The 19,258-nt window shown below is 36.0% G+C and overlaps 1 protein-coding gene across 1 annotated transcript; it reads right to left on the bottom strand.

Annotated features, from left to right (window-relative positions):
• Nucleotides 1-16,780: 16,780 nt before the first annotated feature.
• LOC137721297 (transcription factor bHLH94-like) lies at nt 16,781-18,872 on the bottom strand. The gene is made up of 3 exons (XM_068460404.2): nt 18,086-18,872; nt 17,482-17,910; nt 16,781-17,025 (listed from the first exon to the last, which is right to left on the bottom strand). The coding sequence occupies exons 1-3, from the start codon at nt 18,530-18,532 to the stop codon at nt 16,924-16,926; spliced, it is 978 nt and encodes a 325-aa protein (XP_068316505.1). The 5' UTR covers nt 18,533-18,872; the 3' UTR covers nt 16,781-16,923.
• Nucleotides 18,873-19,258: the final 386 nt, after the last annotated feature.

Raw genomic sequence — 19,258 nt, 5'->3', positions numbered from 1 at the left:
ACCATATAAGAATTGTGCTCGATACTAAGCTTGTATTACTTCAACACTTATATAGAGCTTTACAAGATAGAGTTTGAGTGAAGAACAAACTCTTCAAAACAAACTAAAAGATAATTACATAAAATACAAAAGCCCAATATTATCATACAATCTGTTGTGAATTCAAAATATTCAAATAGTTAGAGATTTGGATGAATTGATTCCATCGTTATCACTTGTGGTGGTTGTGGCAGGAACTGAGGTTTTCAAAGTTGATTTATCAGGAAAGAGGAGGGGAGAGAATCCTAGTCCCATCTGAAGAGGGGTCACATCATCGTCAATTTTATGGGTGGTTCTATCGCCGCAATCGTCTGCCTGCCCAAACGGTCTGCATAAGAGACGCATTCATTTGGACATAATAATTTCATTTCGTATTAGATGGTTGGACTGAAATGCACAACCTTTTAAATTCAAGGCATAGTTAAGATAGATGATAATAATTTTTCATTGAGGGGAAATTTCTTTGTTTTGGTCTTTCCATTTTGAGGAGGATTGGAATGAAGAAGTTTTCTTAATGACTAATTCATCTTCTACCCTTTTGTTGAGCACAATTTATTTATGTATTCTTTCAACATACCTTGACAGTTGACAGTAGTTACCTTTCCATTCCAATCCAATCCTCTATACCAAACGACACCTAATAACAAGTCAATTGGAATTTAAGATAATTTTATATAGCGCTCTAAATCTCATCACGTTTTCAGGTTTAATTTTGATATCCCCAAATTAAAAGGTTTAATATTGAAATTCTCATATTGACAAGAACAAATCAACTACGAAGTAGCTAGACCTTCCATTTTCAACCTGACCCATTAACCAGATTCGACCCGACCCGTTAAAATTAGTATTCGGATGAGTGATAAACGTGTCGAGTGATTAATGGGTCAACCCGTTAATCACCCATTAAATAACGGGTCATTTTGGGTGAACCCATGAACCCGTTAACACCCATTAGGGAGGAACACAAGCCTGGTGAACGAAGTCGACCATGATTGCGGTGCCGCTGATGTTTTGGGTAATTTTATTTGTGACGTGAGGGAATTGGCGGAAGGAAATGGAAGGGTGGGACTCCTACCGTGGGAGTGGGAGATGTGGTGGATGTAGGCGGGGCCTGAGCTATTTGTTTGCTTCAAAATTCTCAATTCTTTCCCTTTTTTGCTTTTGGGATTTTGTTTTCTGCATCAGTTTTGCCTCAAATTTTTACATTTACCAGAAAAACAAACATGTAACTCACCTGGGTTCTTAATTTTTTCCATTGATGGTATCTTTTTTGTTCCCAAAGATTATGTGTTTTTGACTTATGAACTAAAGATGAAATTTGAAATATTTTATCTAATTGATGATTATAAATATAAAAGTTGAATTTTTGTTTTGATTTATCCCATTGAATGTGAAATGTGTCAATTTGTTGTTCTGATCATGTATGTATGTCAATGTCATGGTGTTTTATGTTGTGAGATAGTAGTTGGGCAGGCAGTCATCAACCATAACGGTGACACCACAGATTTGGATCAATGACAGGAACCTAGTGGTTCATGGAAGGACCAGTTTGACTGGAGTTCCAGACAACATCGAACTTAGGGGTGTCGAAGAAGCTGTTGTAGGTGTAAAGAATGGTGATGGAGAACTTGTGGGGGTCGTAGTGGTGGATGAGCTTGCCGAGCTCCACCATGGAGATGATGTGACCTATTCCTACTGCTGCGTACAACACTATTACGTCTCCCATGGCGGCTGCTGCTGCTGATTTGTTTGGGTTTGGTGTTTGTGTGTTGTGTTTTCTCTTGAAATTATTTGATTTGATTTGATTTGAAAGAAAATAAAAGAAAAGAAAGAAAAAAAAATTGTTAACGGGTGAAACAGATACTCCATTAGTTTAATGGGTTGGGTTTGGGTGACCCATTAACTTAACGGGTTAGGTTTGGATGATCCGTTAGATTAATGGGTCGGGTTATACCCAACCCGTTTACAGGTGTAGAAGTAGCTATTATATTGTTATTTGTCTTTCAAACGTTGATCCTGAATTCAAAACATCATCCCTTATTTGATAGAAAAGAAGTGAACTAATGCATCTAGTAGAAAAGAAGTTAGGAGTATTTGCAGAAATAATTTTTTTGAATACACATTATTACTTTTATAAGCTACATTAAGACGAGGAGGGAGGGTGCTAGATGCAATGGATTAAAGCAAAAGGTCCTAATAATTATTTGATAATGATATTGGGATAATTATTGGTCTTTCCCATATAACTCAATTATGAAAAATATTTCATGTATGTCAGACGGTATTTGTACATAGGAGAATGACTAATGACGATGTATGAGGAGCCAACCAGTTTTTTCTTTATAAAATTTGGACGTTTACCATCTTTGTTCAGTAGTCATTATCACAAATTTGTTGGGTCATGAGTGTTAACTTTCAGTTCTCCAATTATTGGTTCCTTACTGATTCATTGTCCTGCCAAATATATGCTTTCAATTTACAAATTATATCTTCCTGTGCCAAATATATGTATTATTCCTTGCTGGATTCGTGCAGATCTGTTAGATATGTTTGCTACATGTATATATTGACATGCAGAAAGCTTTAGCGCTTGCAAAGGCTGCTCATGCCTTGCCTTTGTAGTACTTGACCTCACATATATGTGCATATAAATTGCTTTATACTTTATGGCTTTTCACCAATAAAATACTTTAGGGCTTTTCTCATATGTATCAACTTTTTATATATAATGTTGTCTTTGTAGAACTGTATCCGTTCATGTTCTTTATTACAAATGAATGTCTTGATGATTTTGAATTTGTATAATTTTTTGCAAAAATGGTCAATGAATTGAAACATAGGTGGTTTAAACCTTTGATAAAAGTTACAAAGGAGAGCCACAAAAATGTGTGTCATCAGATCCCAACTCATATATCCCGCAGGTACTTGTTCTGAACTTCTGGTGAAAACGAATCTCCTTGGGCTAGCTTTGAGGTCTTTTTTTTTTTCTCTCTTTGATAAGTTTGCTCAAAATAAAAAAAAAATGTTCAGTGCGGTTCTTTGGATTACATATATATATATATATATATATGTATATATATGTATGTATGTATATATATATATGTATGTATGTCTCTATGTATGTATGTATGTATGTATATGTGTGTGTGTGTATGTAGGATTTTATTTAGATCATCGATTACGTAGGATTTTATTTGAATGTATGACCATACATGGATTAACAATTTGCAACATATGTAGTGTTGTACCATATTTAAGCCCATGGGTTATGTAAAAGGGCAGGGAAATTCAAGTCCTGTAAAAGGAATCTCTCACCCTTATTTTAGAGGGTAGCCTCGTTTTCCACATTGTAACCCTGGAGGCACACAGTATTCTCTAAACACAAACTACAGCAACGTGTAAGTAATTCAACTTTGGGTGAACCACAACACATCTTGTGTTCTGATGTGTTTGTGTGGTTTTACAGTCGGATCTAAGTTGGTCCACTTTTGTGCATCAACATATAACAACTAACAAGAGAACATTACGTAGTTGAATTGTACAAGAATAGTCAAGTTGATAATCATCACTTGCTTTCTATTAACAGTACGTACAGAGGAGATGAGATTAATTATGGAAACAGAAGAACTGAGAGAAGTAAGGTTTTTTATGGGACACTTTGGATGCAATCCCTAACTATCAATATTCTTTGATTCAAACCTTATTTGTTTTTAGTTTTTTATTAAAGTTCCTGACATTAATGTAATATGTAAGTTGCTATGTTTTTAAATTAAAACTTAAAAATTGAAATTTGTATTTGTTTTTATTAATAAGATTTTAAATAAAACCCATAATTTGTGGGATTAAAAGTAATAAAATATAAAGTATACTCTCTATTATATTGTGTGTGTATATACATATACATATATAGGTACATTCATTAAAATTAACAAAAAAATAATAATTATTGTAAAAAAAAGATATTAAACTTAATAACATTGGTAAATTTCTTCGATCAAACTTAATTATTGTACCAAAACAAAAAATGGGTACATTAACACACCCCGACCGGAGTTGAGGCAAGCTAGTCGTCACGTGAGGGTGACGTAGCCAAGTGTGCAACAGAAGTGATATTAATAAGAAAAAAAATGTGAATAAATAAAAACCAAAACTAAACTTATTTAAATAGAGATAATATATAAGTGTGTGAAAGTGCTTTAGTATATAATACACACATATCAGAGCATAGGTAAAACAGAAGTGTAGTTGAACTAACTAGGTACTAATTATACAAACATGGAGAAAATCCCTACATTATTTAGTAGTACGTCAGAACCGCCGAGTAGTCCTTGTGAGCCACCAAAGATGAACATCTACTTAGAACCTGGAGGGGCACAAAATAAAAGGGTGAGTGGGCAAAAACAAAGCGTTGGAAAACATATTTAGCTTTATGAACATAATAAACCCTTTCCGTAAAACCCATATGGTTTCCAGAAAATACTACTACGTAGGTACGAAAAACCAATGCACAAGGCTAGCGAAAACTGAAGTATGCCAAGTCATAATATTTCAGCACTAAAAGATGTAAGCCAGGTGTGAAACCAATATAAAGTAGTATGCCAATCGGAGTCACCTAATGTGACCTGTACAACAGGCTGGGTGTAAATAAGTACGCTTAAGTGCTATGATCACATGAAAGCTGTGCGATAGATCGCGGGTCACCTACGAGTCGAAACCACCTATTGTGGTATGTACGACAGGCTAGCACCAAAACTTGGATCCAAGGTGAGCGTGCGGTGCGGGAGGTGAACAATCACGTGAAAGCTGTGCCCTGGCCTCAGGCGGGAGCACTAACACTGGGGTGCAGCATAATAAGCTCTAAATGCATAGCAATATGTAATGCTACAAGACCAATCACATGCTAACTCACATGAAGCTTACCTGAGCTTCCACAACATCAAATAGTATAATTCACAATTCATACTAATGCAACAATATAGTAATAAGCGGTATAGACATGGCATACAAGGCATAAATTCATTTAAAAACGTTTTCTGGAAATCGTAAAGCACATATATATATATATATATAGAAAACAAATGCCCACTCACTGATAAGTAACAGGATTGTAGCCCCCTTGCTTCGCTTGTCCACACTCGTCCTCGGGGTACGTCTCACCTATATGCGATACAACTATTTTAATGTTAATTCGATAGCACATAAACAAAGCCTAGGATTAATTCCTCATACGTTGCTCAAATAGGGTGTTAGAATATACCAACGTGATCTATTCGACAACACGAACACCCACATATTTTTAGAAAAAAATTTGGACCTCGAAAACACCGCCACACGTCGATCAAGGCACGGTCAGACGCGCCTCCATGCGCGGCCAGTGCCAGATGGAATCTAGGAATATTTCATCCAAACTGACGAAATATTCCGCTAATTTAACTGACGGAGTTAACGACGTTACCTGACGCCGTCAGAATATTCCGTCAACTTTGACTGAATATTCACTTTCTTCTCCAGTAACCCTTGTCGTCCGCTGTCGCCGGCACGCCATCTGGTTCCCCAGTTTCTGAAAAAATATCACCGATTTCTGGAAAATTTTCAGATCATCATAACCTTGTCATTTGTTAACCATAATCCATGAAATTATATGGATTTAAAGCCCTTGAAGAGTAGAAAAAGTTCTTACCTCTTAAAAGTCCAAAATCAAACTAAAATCGGCTTGAAAATCCCTCGAAAGTTTAGGCCAAAACTGAAACTTCTCAAACTCAGTTGTTCCAACGTCAACTTCACTCCAAACTTACTCTAGGGTCTCCGTGGAGCTGCGTAGATGTTTTCTCGAGCCTTAAAGTCTCGTAAGTTGGCCACGATCACGACGACCCAAGAACCACTAAGTTGGCGTTCAAGAGTCCACGGGTTAAAACTCGTCAAAATCCCAAACAATTGGTATGGCTAAGTTCGTGAAGTCAAGATAAGTTCGATGGTGGTATTTATAAGTTTGATATGTGACGATTTGCTGATGGTTGTGCTATGGTGGGTTCCTCGAGTGTAAGAAGAAAAGAGAAGAAAGTGCGAGAAAGAGAGAGGGAGAGAGAGAGAGAAAGAAAGAAAGAAATATCAGTTCTGATTGGCAGAGAAGAGAGAGAGTAGCTTTTAATTGGTCCAAAAGAAAGAAAATATCTATTGGCTAAGGAGGATAGAAACTAAAATAATTGGTAGACAAGGATAGTAATAAAAATAATATAGAACTACATATACATCCACGTCACTTTGTTATTAAGGGCACAAACATCAATTTACGTATTCGGGGAGAAAATCACATAGAAAATAGGGTTGCCACATACATTCTTCAAAACCATAGGGGAAAAAAAGATATTAAACTTAATAACATTTGTAAATTTCTTCGATTAAACTTAACATGGATACATTCTCAAAATCTACTAAAAAATGTACCCATATAAATTTAAAAATGGATTAAAAAAAATTGAATGGATTTATATTGAAAAATTGGGTTCATTTTATATTAAAAAATGGTACATTTTACATATAACAAATTGGTACATATAAGAATGGATACATTTAAGATTAAAAAAAATGAAAATTATATGAATGGGTACATTTAAGATTAAAAAAATTGAGAATCTTTTTATAAAAAACTAATGGGTACAAACTTATTATAATTTATTTATTTTTATTTTGGAAATGTTTGAATTGAAAATTAATTAGGAGTTTAATAGAGGTGTGAGTATTAAAATCCTAAATCAATTACTAATTTTTTATTTTAAAAAATTATGTAATAAACATGTAAATTCATCATCACATTAATGCTAGAGACTTCAATCAAAATTTAAAAACTAATAAGATCTCAGTCAATGAACAATAATAACTAGGGACCGGATACTAATTTTTCCATTTTCTATTATCTCTTACTAGCTGAACTGATTACAAGCTTAGAACCTAGTTTTAATAAGTCAAAGTTTGTTTTGAACCCTCTTGCTCCTTAACGAAGTGATAATCACCATAATAAAAAAACAAATAAATGGGAAGTGCTTTTACACCCCTGTTTCTTCTCCAAATCCTAATTACTTGCTACCTTTATTAAGACTAGCCTTCATGCACGCACTCACGCGAGACATTTTTTGAATCACGGCGTGCTACGTACGACTTACATGTTTTAAATGTATTTATATGCGTAAATTAACAAAAGGAAAGTCAAATATTTGAAGTAAATGAATAATCTTAGATCATGCTAGAAGGAACCCCTCATAAACCAATTAAAGCAGCTGAATTCACATAATAAAATCAGTCTCTATTGAATTTATATTAAGAATAGAGAAAATAATATGTAATAAACAACTGATTGAATCACATTATTGCTAGCCCATTGTGAGGCTAAGCCCACCCCCACCCCCATAGTGTAGATAATATCGTTTGTTCAAATAAAAAAACAATAATTTGACAACTAATTTAATTACATTATTATCCACGTGTGAAATACATTTTTTATAACCTGCTTTACATGCCTCTTAAGATGTTTTAAACGTGTTTAAAAATAGAGAAAATAACATTTAATGAAAAACTGATTGAATCACATTATTACTAGCCTATTGTGAGGTACTAATTATTTAAAAATAAATTGTACAAAAGAAATTAATTATTAAAAAAATACTATTAAAATGATAAAAATACCCATGCCACATTTGATGCATTATTTTGAGTTGCTTTTGAATTTTTTGTTTGAGGGGCATTTTTGTCCCCTTGTTTTGGTGAAGCTTGTGACACCAAAAATTGGGCCCTTGGCTTTATACATAAAGATTTGATGTATGATTTATTTTTCAATTTGAGAAATTATATTAACGGATGTAACAACGATCATTTTCGTGCTCTCTTTGCCTCCTATGCCTAACAAAGTTACATTCCTACGGTCCATTCAATTTTTCCAAGCCATTACAATGCAGAATGAGAGAAAAGATGTGTTAAATCATCTCCTCACAATTAATGGTAAGCAGATTGATGAGTTGCGTCAACCCAACTTACATAGAAGTAGTCGGGCCATTATTTTTAATAAAACTTTACAAGTATTGTGTTTGATTTAACCTAGTTTTCATTTATAGTTTTTTTATTTTTATTTTAACTGTTCTCAATTTTTAACATTTATAGCTATAAAAAAGCATAACTCACTCGTACTAAGTTAAGAAACTCAGCAACTAAAAGATACATGTAGTCTACTTAACAAAAGGTAAAAAAAGTGAAAAAAAAAAAAGAAAGTGGTGATAAATCTACCCCACTATCTTATTTTCCACCCGCATTTTAATTAAAATTTTAATACTAATTTTATCCTTTGTAAAATGGCATCTAATGTTAAGGATAGTATTGTAAAAGACTCAGTTGGAGATAAAACTTAGAGTTGGTTAATTTGTTGAGATTGTTGTATTAGGTTGGTTAATTAGTTGAGATTGTTGTAATAGGTGGCAAGTTGGTTAGAAGGTTAGAGTTATGTGAGAGTGTGGAAGGTTGTATATATACAACAATATTGTAATTTTATGATTCATTCAATGAAATTCATTTTCTTTAACATGGTATCACTCGCCATCTATCCACCGACTTGATCCAATCCATGCTTTCCCTCCCACAACTTCTTCGCTAAGCTTTCTTCCTCCCTAAGCTTCTACGCCAAGCTTTTTCCGCCAAACCCTAACTCTCCCTCATGGCGACCTCACCTTCTCCCTCTTCTGAGTCAGCTACATAGATTCATCTTGATCATCTCTTTAATTCAAGCTCTACTCTCTTTACACCTTTAATCACGATTCAGAATATAGGATCCATGGTGCCAATCAAGCTGACTACAACCAATTATGTCACTTGGAGTGCGATGTTTGCTCTGATCTTCCGTCGCTATAATCTTGCTGGAATTCTTGATGGATCGATGCCTTATCCACCTCAATTCATCTCTGATGCTTTTGGAAATCAAGTTCTGAATTTGGCATACGTTTCTTGGTTCGAGAACGATTAGAACATCCTAATCTGGATCAATTCCATGCTTTTTGAATCGATCATTCCTTACACTGTTGGAGTCACCACATCCAGTGAGCTTTGGGCAAAATTGGAGTCATGACTCGCAACAACCTCTTAATCGCACATCCACGATCTTCGATCATGTCTGCGCAGCATCTAGAAAGGCGATCCATAGCTGCTTAATATCTTCAACAAATTGAAGAGATCGATGATGCTCTTACTAATGCCGGTGCTCCGGTTGAAGATTCTGAACTAATTTCTATCACACTTCATGATTTACCACTGGAATATGAATCATTTGTTGATGCGATACAATTCCGGCTAGGTTCCACCACACTTGATGAATTGGATGGTCTCCTTCTTAGTAAAGAGATTCAGTTAACAAATCGGAAAAAAGGCTACTTAGACTGTGCACATTCAGGCATATAATTTCACCGCATGCATTCTTCATACTCCAACTTCTCAGGCTCTTGTTACTCAACATAATTCTCAAGACCGTGGTGGTGATCGCAATTTCTCTCAAGGTCGTGGTGGTGATCGTAATTTCTCAAATCTTAGAAACTTTTAGGGACGAGGTAATTTCTGATCCAATAACTGTCGTCCAAATTCATCTCGTAACAACTGTCAGCGATACAATCGTGGTGGTCAATCCAACTTTAATTCCTTTGGAAGAAAGATTTCATGCCAAATTTGTTGTCAATTTCAGCATGATGCAATTGAGTGCCCTCAATGTATGAATCCACATTACTCCAGCAATGCTTCTCATTCTACTATAGTTGCAAGCACAAATTCTGCTCAACCTACCTGGATTGTAGACATTAGTGCTAGCAATCATATGAACAATTCTTACAACACTCTTCAAAATTGAGAACCTGAGCAAGTTTACATTGGAGATGGCAAAGGTTTGCCTATTCTCCACTCTGGTTCCTCTACATTACTTACTCCTCAACATAATTTTCAACTTAGCAATGTGTTACATGTTCCTGATTTGAAACAAAATTTACTTTCTGCAAATCAGCTTCTTGTTGATAATTGGTGTTCTATGCATCTTTATCCCTTTCACTTCGTTGTGAAGGATATTTCTTCAAGGAAAATGCTCTAAAGGTCTTGTAAGAGATGGCTTCTATCCATTTCAACCATAGCCTTCCAACACTGTGACCATCAATCACAATGGTCTTGCTGCTACTGTTCATGCTTCTAGAGATATATGGCATCAAAGACTTAGCCATCATTCTCTAAAGATACTAAATAAGTTGGCCACTAAGTCTTGTATTTCAATGTCCAGTAGTTCAAATAAGTCATTTTGTAATGGTTGTGCTTTAAGCAAAAGTTTCATATTGTCATTTGCTTCTGTACCTTGTCATGCAAGTAAGCATTTAGAGCTACTGCACACACATGTTTGGGGGCCAACATATGTCACTTCCGTGAATCATTTCAAATACTATGTCGTCTTTGTAGATGACTTTACAAAATATTGTTAGTATTATCCTTTGCAATATAAATCAGATGTGTTTCCTACTTTTGTTAAATTCAAAAGTCTTGTTGAGAACTTGTTACATACCAAAATTATTGCTCTCAAATTAGATTCTGGTGGGGAATATCTTAGTACTCAATTCTCAAATTTCCTGGTTAAGAATGGTATCAGTCATCAATTAAGTTGCCATCGCACTCCTTAACAGAATGGTTTTGCTGAGCGCAAGCACAGACATATAATTGAGACTGCTAGAACACTTTTAACAGTCTCCAAGGTTCCTCACACTTATTGGGATCATGCCTTTTCCATTACTATGTTTCTTATCAATAGATTGCCTACTGCATCTAGATTGTCTTCATGGGAACGTCTATTCCACAGATCACCTACATATGCTACTTTAAATATTTTTCGGTGTAGTTGTTTTCCATGGTTGCAACCTTATTCTAACTCTAAGTTGGATCCCAAAGGTAAGCACTGTGTGTTCTTAGGTTACAGTCTCAATCACAAAGGTTACAAATGTCTGGATCTCACTACAAACAAGTTATACATTTCAAGAAATGTGATATTTGATGAAGGCAGCTTCACATCGTTCTCATTTCTCAAGAGCATCTTCATCTCCAAATACTATACCCACTTAACTCACATTTACACAACCATATATCAGTCCTACCATTCCACCTCCACAATCATCTCCACCTCATATCATTCTTAATAGCTCTTCCCAAACAGCTTCTATATCCTCTTCAATACCTCCATCTCACTCAATCCCTTCTAATACATATCTCATGAAAATCAGGTCCAAATCTGGTATTTACAAACCAAAAGCCTTTTCTGCAATAGACCATCCACTCCATTCTCATCTCTCTCATGAATTTGTTCCCACCACCTATCTACAAGCTTCAAAATATCCATATTGGGTTTAGGCAATGCAGAATGAGTTTCATGCCCTGCAGCATACTGGTACTTGGTCTTTAGCACCTAAACCTGATCATCAAAACATTGTGGGATGCAAGTGGGTTTTCAGGATTAAAAAAAATAAACAACAAAAAAAACCTGATGGTACCATAAATAGGTACAAAGCTAGCTTAGTTGCCAAAGGTTTTCATCAGCAAGAAGGGGCAGAATTATACTGAGAGTTTTAGCCCAATGGCAAAACCTGTGACTATTCATTACTACTTGCTCTTGCTACTCAGTTTGATTGAAGTCTAAATCAACTAGATGTAAGCGATGCATTTTTGCATGGGACCTTGTCTGAATCTGTCTTTATGCAACAACCCCCTGGCTTTGAAGATGCAATTCACCCTACTTATGTTTGCCAGTTACATAAGTCACTGTATGGTCTTAAACAGGCTCCCCGAACCTGGTATGAAAAATTACGTGGAGCATTGAAAACTCTTGGCTTCACTGGATCTCAATCAGATTACTCATTATTTGCCAAACGGGATCCCATGGTTTTTGTTTTGGTATATGTTGATGACATTATTGTCCTATGACCATCTACTTCAACATGCAAGCATGTTATTTCTCAGCTTAGCTCACTTTTTCCTATCAAAGACCTTGGTGCACTTCACTATTTTCTAGGTACTAAAGTTCAGAGATCCTCCAAAGGCATCTTCATTACACAAACCAAGTATATCTTGGATCTATTAAAGAAAGCCAACAGAATATCAAAACCATGTGTTACCCCTCTCAGTACATCCATGCTAGATCACTCCTCTCCATTGCTTGAAAATCCTACAGAATATCAATCTTTAGTTGGTACTTTACAGTATCTAACCTGGACTCGGCCTAACATATCTTTTGCAGTCAACCTTGTTTGCCAATTCATGCACAGTCCAAGGCAATCTCATTTTCAGGTTGTCAAAAGAATCATTCGGTATCTCAAGGGCTTTATTGATATTGGTCTTAGTTTTCAAAATCCACTTTTGCTCCATATCTCAAAGCCTTCTCTGATGCTGACTGGGCAGTATGTACACTTGATCAAGGATCGACTAGTGGTTTTTGTATTTTTATGGGTTCCTCCATCACTAGTTAAAGTGCTAAGAAGCAACCAACAGTTGCTCGTTCTTCAACAGAGGCAAAATATCGATCTCTAGCTAATACTGCAACTGAAATTACATGGATATGTTAGTTACTTGTTGATATTGGTTTCTCTTTCTTGTACTCTTTAACTCTGGTGTGACAATCAATCAGCCATCTCTCTTGCCAAAAATCCTTTGTTTCATGCCAGAACAAAGCATGTTAAGATCGATTACCACTACATTTGAGAAAAAGTGTGATCGAAAGCTATTTCAGTTCATTTTGTGAGCACTCATGATTAGATTGCAGATATCTGCACAAAGTCTCTTTCCAAGGACATGTTTCATCTCTTAAGATCCAACCTGTCCCTTCGAACTCCTCAGTTCAATTTGAAGGGGGATATTAAAGATAGTATTGTAAAAGACTCAGTTGGAGATAAAACTTAGAGTTGGTTAATTTGTTGGGATTGTTGTATTACGTTGGTTAATTAGTTGAGATTGTTGTAAAAGGTGGCCAGTTAGTTAGAAGATTAGAGTTATGTGAGAGTGTGAAAGGTTGTGTGTATATATACAAAAATATTGTAATTTTATGATTCATTCAATGACATTCATATTCTCTAACATCTAAGACCAAAGGAAAAACCAAAAAATTGGGAAAAAAAAACCCATTGATAGGTTCGTTATTCAAGGCTTATTTATCTACAATCCACTTACAAATTGAGTTCGATTCAGAAAAAGCAAAATCCACCCACTATTATCTCTCTTATCCGCAGCCAATTAACCCAATCTCTCTCCCAAGAGAGATAAAGATGGCAGCGGCGACATTGGTTGGAGTTGGAGTAGGTTATGTTTGGAAGGCACATGCTGCAATGGCAACGATTCAACTTTTCACTGGAGGGTATCATGTAATTAGCAAAGTAGCCATCTTCGCAAGAGATCTTGCCCGGACGAGGCTGGAGTCGAAGTGGTATAAGTGTGGAAGTTACAAATTAAGTGGTAGAAGTTGGTGTCGATATGGTAGCGGTAGTTGCGGTGGGTAAGGGTGGGCACAGTTCAGTTTGGTGCGATTTTGAGTGAAACCGCAACCAAAACTGAAACTTTTGTAGTTCGATTCGGTGTGGTTTTGAAGCCAAAACCAAATAGAAACCAAATCGTTCAGTTCGATTTGTGTAGTTTCAAACAGTTTTGGTTCGGTTTTTGAGAAAAAAAATTACCGTTTGAAATTGCATAAAACTTCATTAAAGATGGATTCAAACCTGCATCAAATTCTTCCACAATCTGTGCCAGATGAGAAATCAAAGCTAACATTTTGTAAGGATGCATGCACGCCATGCTCCAGCTACTCCAATGGCTTATCATTTCATTTTTCATGAACATATAAAATCACATTTCATATGGTCCAGAGGAGTGGTAAATATACATAGCTACTTTTTTTAATATAATTTCTCGTTAGCATGCATAGGTAGGTAAGAGAGAGAGAAAGACTAATGAGTGATAATATTTATCGAATAGCAGTTGAATAAATGTATGGACTCTAACAAATAACCAATCAAAACATGATATCTAATTTGAGGTGCAGTTTCGGTTTCAGTGCGATTTTTAAATGTCAAAATTGAAACCAAACCGTTTCTAAGACTGCAGTTAGGTTTCAAAACCACAAAACAGAGCCATTTGGTGAGGTCCGATTTGGTTCGTGTTTTGGTTTTGGTTTTCGGTTTCAAGTACCCACCCTTAGCGGTGAGAGGCGCCAATGAAATGGAAGATGATATTCTCGAGGGTGGGTGGCATGTTGGAGGACGGAGAAGAGGCCGGGAATTGTGTAGAGAGTAATTTAGGCAATACAAATTAAAAAAAAAAAAAGAATTTGAATATATTCTAGAGGTTATTTTAGGAACAAAAGGGGGTCAAAACATATTTTAATTTTTGAACTTTTTGTGGTAGGTAAAATTATAACCTGGGTGGGAAAATAAGACATTAAGGTGGGTCTAGTAGCACTAAAAAAAAAAAAAAAAATTCAACAAATCAATCGAACTTGTTTAATTAGTAGGTTCCTAACTAAAAGGCACAAAATTAAAAACCTCGAACCAATTGGTTAGTCAGTTACGTTGAAGATGCAATTTTCATATACTTGCACATACAAACAAAAAACTTGCAGAAATGCCAAAATTCACGGCTCTAGTGTTACGTGAAGCTCTAATCTAGGTTAGGAGGAGGAGCCTGACGCACGTGTTAGTGGAGGGTGATTCTAAGCTTATCATTGATGTTGTCCGTGGTGTAGGTGAAGTGTCGTGGAATTTGAGATCTATTATTGAAGATATCAGGCGGTGTGCCTCGTCGTTCCAAGATATCAAGTAAGGGCATGTGTTTAGGGAAGCAAATTTTGTTGCGGACGCTGTGGTGTCTATTGGGCTTAAGACTAATAAATTTTGTATTTGGGATGCTTGTGTTCTTGTGGAAGCAAACTTGGCCCTCCTTTTTTATTGTAATGGCTCCGACTGTGTGAGGGGTTTCTCACTTTAATATATTTTCTTTCCTATAAAAAAAAAGAAAAAGAAAAACGAAACATAAAACCATCCTATAAAAAAATGTATAAACAGATAAAAGGGAAGGCCTTGGGGGAAAGAGGGGGGGTGGGTGTGGAAAGATGGAGATCACAATAAAATGGGAGTTCATTAAAATTATATTTCATACGAATAATACCTACTGTTTGGGCCTGAAATTCTAAGTTTGCACCGAGATGGTTGACAACTTAGAAAGAAGGCTGTGAGTCTCGGCTCAACAATGTATTGCTGGTAGTGTGGCCGAGTCCTAAACGAAGTACGATTATTTGAGGCGTAAGATTAGTTTATGATAAGGTTTGGATTAATTGCTTAAGGATTAAGACTCATTTCTAGATAAAGCATGAATTGATCACATAATAGGACTACGTTACGAATCTTGGTTTGAGTCAAAGAAGGTGAGGTTCGGCAGCGTGTGATAGAGTTTCAGTGGGTGAAGGATTTGTGAAGATAATTCCAAGTGCATTTAGATAATATGCTGAGGAGTTGCAATACTATCAGAACTCTACAACTTGAACATGAAGTAATATGTTCCTATAATACAAGAGTATTGGCAACGATAAAAGGACTTTCATCAACTCAACACACAAATCAAGGTTCTACATGAAACTCTTTCACACTATTTTTGTGAAAAGTAAATGATCCACTAATTGTCAACACAAATTATGATTGGATAGATGGGTTTGGGTTGGCAGCCGAAGGACAACAAATGACTACATAGATGGGGTCTCTAGAAGAAACCATTGAAGGCGACTGACTGGATAGATGGGCCTGGAGCTGTAGAGTCAGTTTGTTTTAGGAGTCTCAACCGACTGGATAGATGAAGATTTTCTCTGAGTACGTGGCTGACTATTTATCCTAAGTCTTAGTCAGTGAAGAGTCTTTGATTCTTCTGCCGAAAGAGGTCGTGAGGTATTCTATGATTGGTTACTGCTAGGTTAAATCCCAAGTTCGGTACACAGACAGCCAAACCAGTTTTACAATTAAGACGCTTGTCTACTTTGAGTATCTTCCATACAGTTTGGTACAAATTCAGCAGACCTATATTTTCACCAATATAGTTGAGGTTGTCAAACCAGGTGCACAAGATCCAAAACTTCACAATGATTTTGCATAACCACATTCAAGTTATTTGGCTGGCAGAGCATGAGGCGAATTGGAATGCCCACAACAATATTCAAGCCACCAAAAAATGTAGTTAGCTTCTAATAATTTGGCATACGGGTCACGTAGGCTTTATAATTTTAAAAATTAACACTTTCCTTTAGGATTCTTTAGCAATATGGCCATACAAACAAAACACCTACAGAAATCACAAAATTCACATGCCTCTTCGATATGTACAATTGTATTAAAATATAGCCTGCAATAAAATGTATATAAACAGAAACATAAAAACAGCCTATAAAATATGTATAAATAGATAAAAGGCATGTCTTTGGAAAAAAAAAAAAAAAAAAAGAATAAGATAGTGATCACAATAGAATGGGATCCATTAAACTTTTAATTCCTATAACTAATTAGAAAGTGTAAAAGTTCACGTGATATTTCAAAAATGCCTCTTATTTACAATTTTATACTAATAATACTTATTTTTAGGATTACTTAAAAATATGCCCTTACAACTCATATTTCGTCGACCACAACCAACCTATTATGCCAATATGGGGAGGACAACAACTAAGTTCATCAGAAATTTAAGCCATGTCATAATGCAGATAATTCTTGGAAAGTACAAATTAAGAAATGTAACCCAAGTTGTTTCCATTTACTACATTACATAAAGAAGAAAGCATGATGCCAATATTAGTGGACAAACTAATAAAGGTTATTGAGCTAAATGCTGAGCTTCCTCCTGAATCCTACCCACCATTTCATACACATCAGCTGCAATCTCATTCACTGAGGTCAGCTGAGAATTATCTTCAATCTGTCTCATCAATTCAAACACAAAATTTAATTAAAAGTGGGTTTCACTTATTTATCATACTAATAAGAGTGGTTCGACTTAATAAATCAAACTCATTAAAAGTGTAATCAATTTTATTATTGGTATAATTACATTCATGAGGTGTGAGATGATGAATTTCAAAATAGACCATGAAGTTTTAATATTTTTTTATTTTATTTTACACCATAAGGATTAATTTGTCCAAATTGATTGCTTGATGAAGGATTAGATATTAAAGGAGACAAATGCCTAAATCAATACATTTCAAAACTTTAGGGTGTAATGTGACAAAATTAAAACCTTGTGTCTCATTTTGAAAATGACCTCAAAAGTGAAGGGTGTAAAATATAATTATCCTTTTCGTTTCTGTGTTGATATGTACTTATGAATCTAAACAATAAAAAACTCAACAAATTATTTATATGTTTAACTAACCTTGACACTGAAAGAGTAAAAGATCATACTATCCACGGTAGTGACATTGAGGTGAAGGATCATAAGGCGCAGAGAATGCAAACCAAGCACCATATTCAAGAGCTGCCTTGGCTGCTTTTTAACAAGCACTTTGATATTGGCATGGCTTTCCGCCATTGACACCTCAACATCTGCAATCGCCGACGACCGCTTCTCAGCCGTTAACTCATTTGAAAGCTCTATTGAGCTATTGTTGTATAGGCCATGACCATGGTTGGTCGAACAGGTCGAGTATTGAGGGAAGACAAAGAAGCTCGAGAAGATCGAGGCGAAATTTAAGTGATGATCTGATTGTTGCTTGGTTCGTCTCTGGCCTTCTATAGATTGTAGAAGTTGCTCAAGCTCCTTCACGAAATTAATGGCTCCTCCTATAATTGATGCTTGGTCTCCCTATGTACCAAAAAGAACTCTAGGTAAGTTATTAGAAGACATTAATTATTTTCTTCGAGTAAAACATGGAAAATTTTATGTTTTCATATTTTGCTTTTTGCACTTTATGAGGAGAGGTTTCAATTATGTTGCAAAAGTATCACATATCAAATCTAGAGAGTTGGGTGAAATTTACTCTTTGGGCATAGGGAGCGGGCATCATAGAGCGGAGGACAGCAAGATAGACATTCATTTGCTTCCTCCGATTGCGTTCAACAGCTATGTGGGTCATCCTTTGTGTCTCCATAACTTCCTTGTTCTTGATGCTTCGGATGCGCTTTCTCTTTTTCCGGCCTGTGGTGGCCGCCAGAGCTTCAATCGAAGGGAACACGTGATTGAAAGCTGACCCATTATTGGTGTCACAGTCATTGACACTTTGCACCATTGAAGAAGGTGAAGAATCCAAACTCATATTGAAACCTTGTTGCCCTACCTCATTACTCTCTTCTTGGTGATCTTCTTCTCCAAAATCAAAGCCATGGCTCCAAGATCCACCACCACCACCTCCTCCTCCTATGGCCTGCGAATCCTTCCAACCATAGCTATATTGTTCTTCTTGGAACACCACCGCCTCTAATGTCATTCTCTCTCTCTCTCTCTCCACGGGCTAAAATGCTGAAATCTAATAGAATATGTGAGGCAAGAACAAGTGCAAACTTTTTTGCTGCTTGAGTTATGGCGATCTGGGATCACTAGAATTTAAAGGGAGAATGATTCTTCCAATAAACACAAAGACTAAGTGAACGATTTTCTTAGCAAGTTGCAGAGAGAGATCAAAGCTTAATCTAGCGAACAAGTTGCAGAGAAACCATATATATAAATATATAATCCAAGCCAACTTGTAGGCATTGGGAGAGAGAATGTCATCTGTGACTCTGCGTGTGGTCAATATTTCCTTCTGTATTATTGTGTAAATAAGATCTACAGCCAGTTTTAATTTGTGATTCTCTTTTGCTTAGAAATTGACGTACATGTTCATAATTTGGTCGTATTTACTGTGTAGACGTAGGGCTGACTCTGCAGGGAGAGTACGTGGCACACTGGGGGAAGCAAAAAAGCAGCATGGGGCCAGCAAGTGTACAAAGTTTATTGTCAGGGGGAAGAATCCACGGGTTAGGAGTGACCAAACAATGAAGGGGCTACATGCCCTGCAATCATCCATGACAAAGACCAAAAGACCAATTAATTATTTAGCTCCCCTCTCCATGGACTGATTGAGTGATATGTTCTAATACATTCTTATCATATACGTGTTAAATTCTGCATACCTACCTTGGAGAATATAATTGTGCCAAGGTATAAATTGAAT

Source organism: Pyrus communis, chromosome 1 (genome assembly GCF_041283825.1).
Source record: "Pyrus communis isolate YQ-2024b chromosome 1, ASM4128382v1, whole genome shotgun sequence".
Taxonomy (NCBI): Eukaryota; Viridiplantae; Streptophyta; class Magnoliopsida; order Rosales; family Rosaceae; genus Pyrus; species Pyrus communis.
The sequence above is the reverse complement of the archived record's forward strand: the minus strand, read 5'-3'. Positions and strand labels throughout refer to the sequence as shown.

Coding starts and splice junctions, on each gene's coding strand:
- LOC137721297 (XM_068460404.2), bottom strand. CDS start 18,532: ATGACATTAGAGGCGGTGGTGTTCCAAGAAGAACAATATAGCTATGGT. Junction 17,911..18,085: donor CCGCTCCCTATGCCCAAAGA/GTAAATTTCACC, acceptor TTTGGTACATAG/GGAGACCAAGCATCAATTAT. Junction 17,026..17,481: donor TTTACTCTTTCAGTGTCAAG/GTTAGTTAAACA, acceptor TTGATGAGACAG/ATTGAAGATAATTCTCAGCT.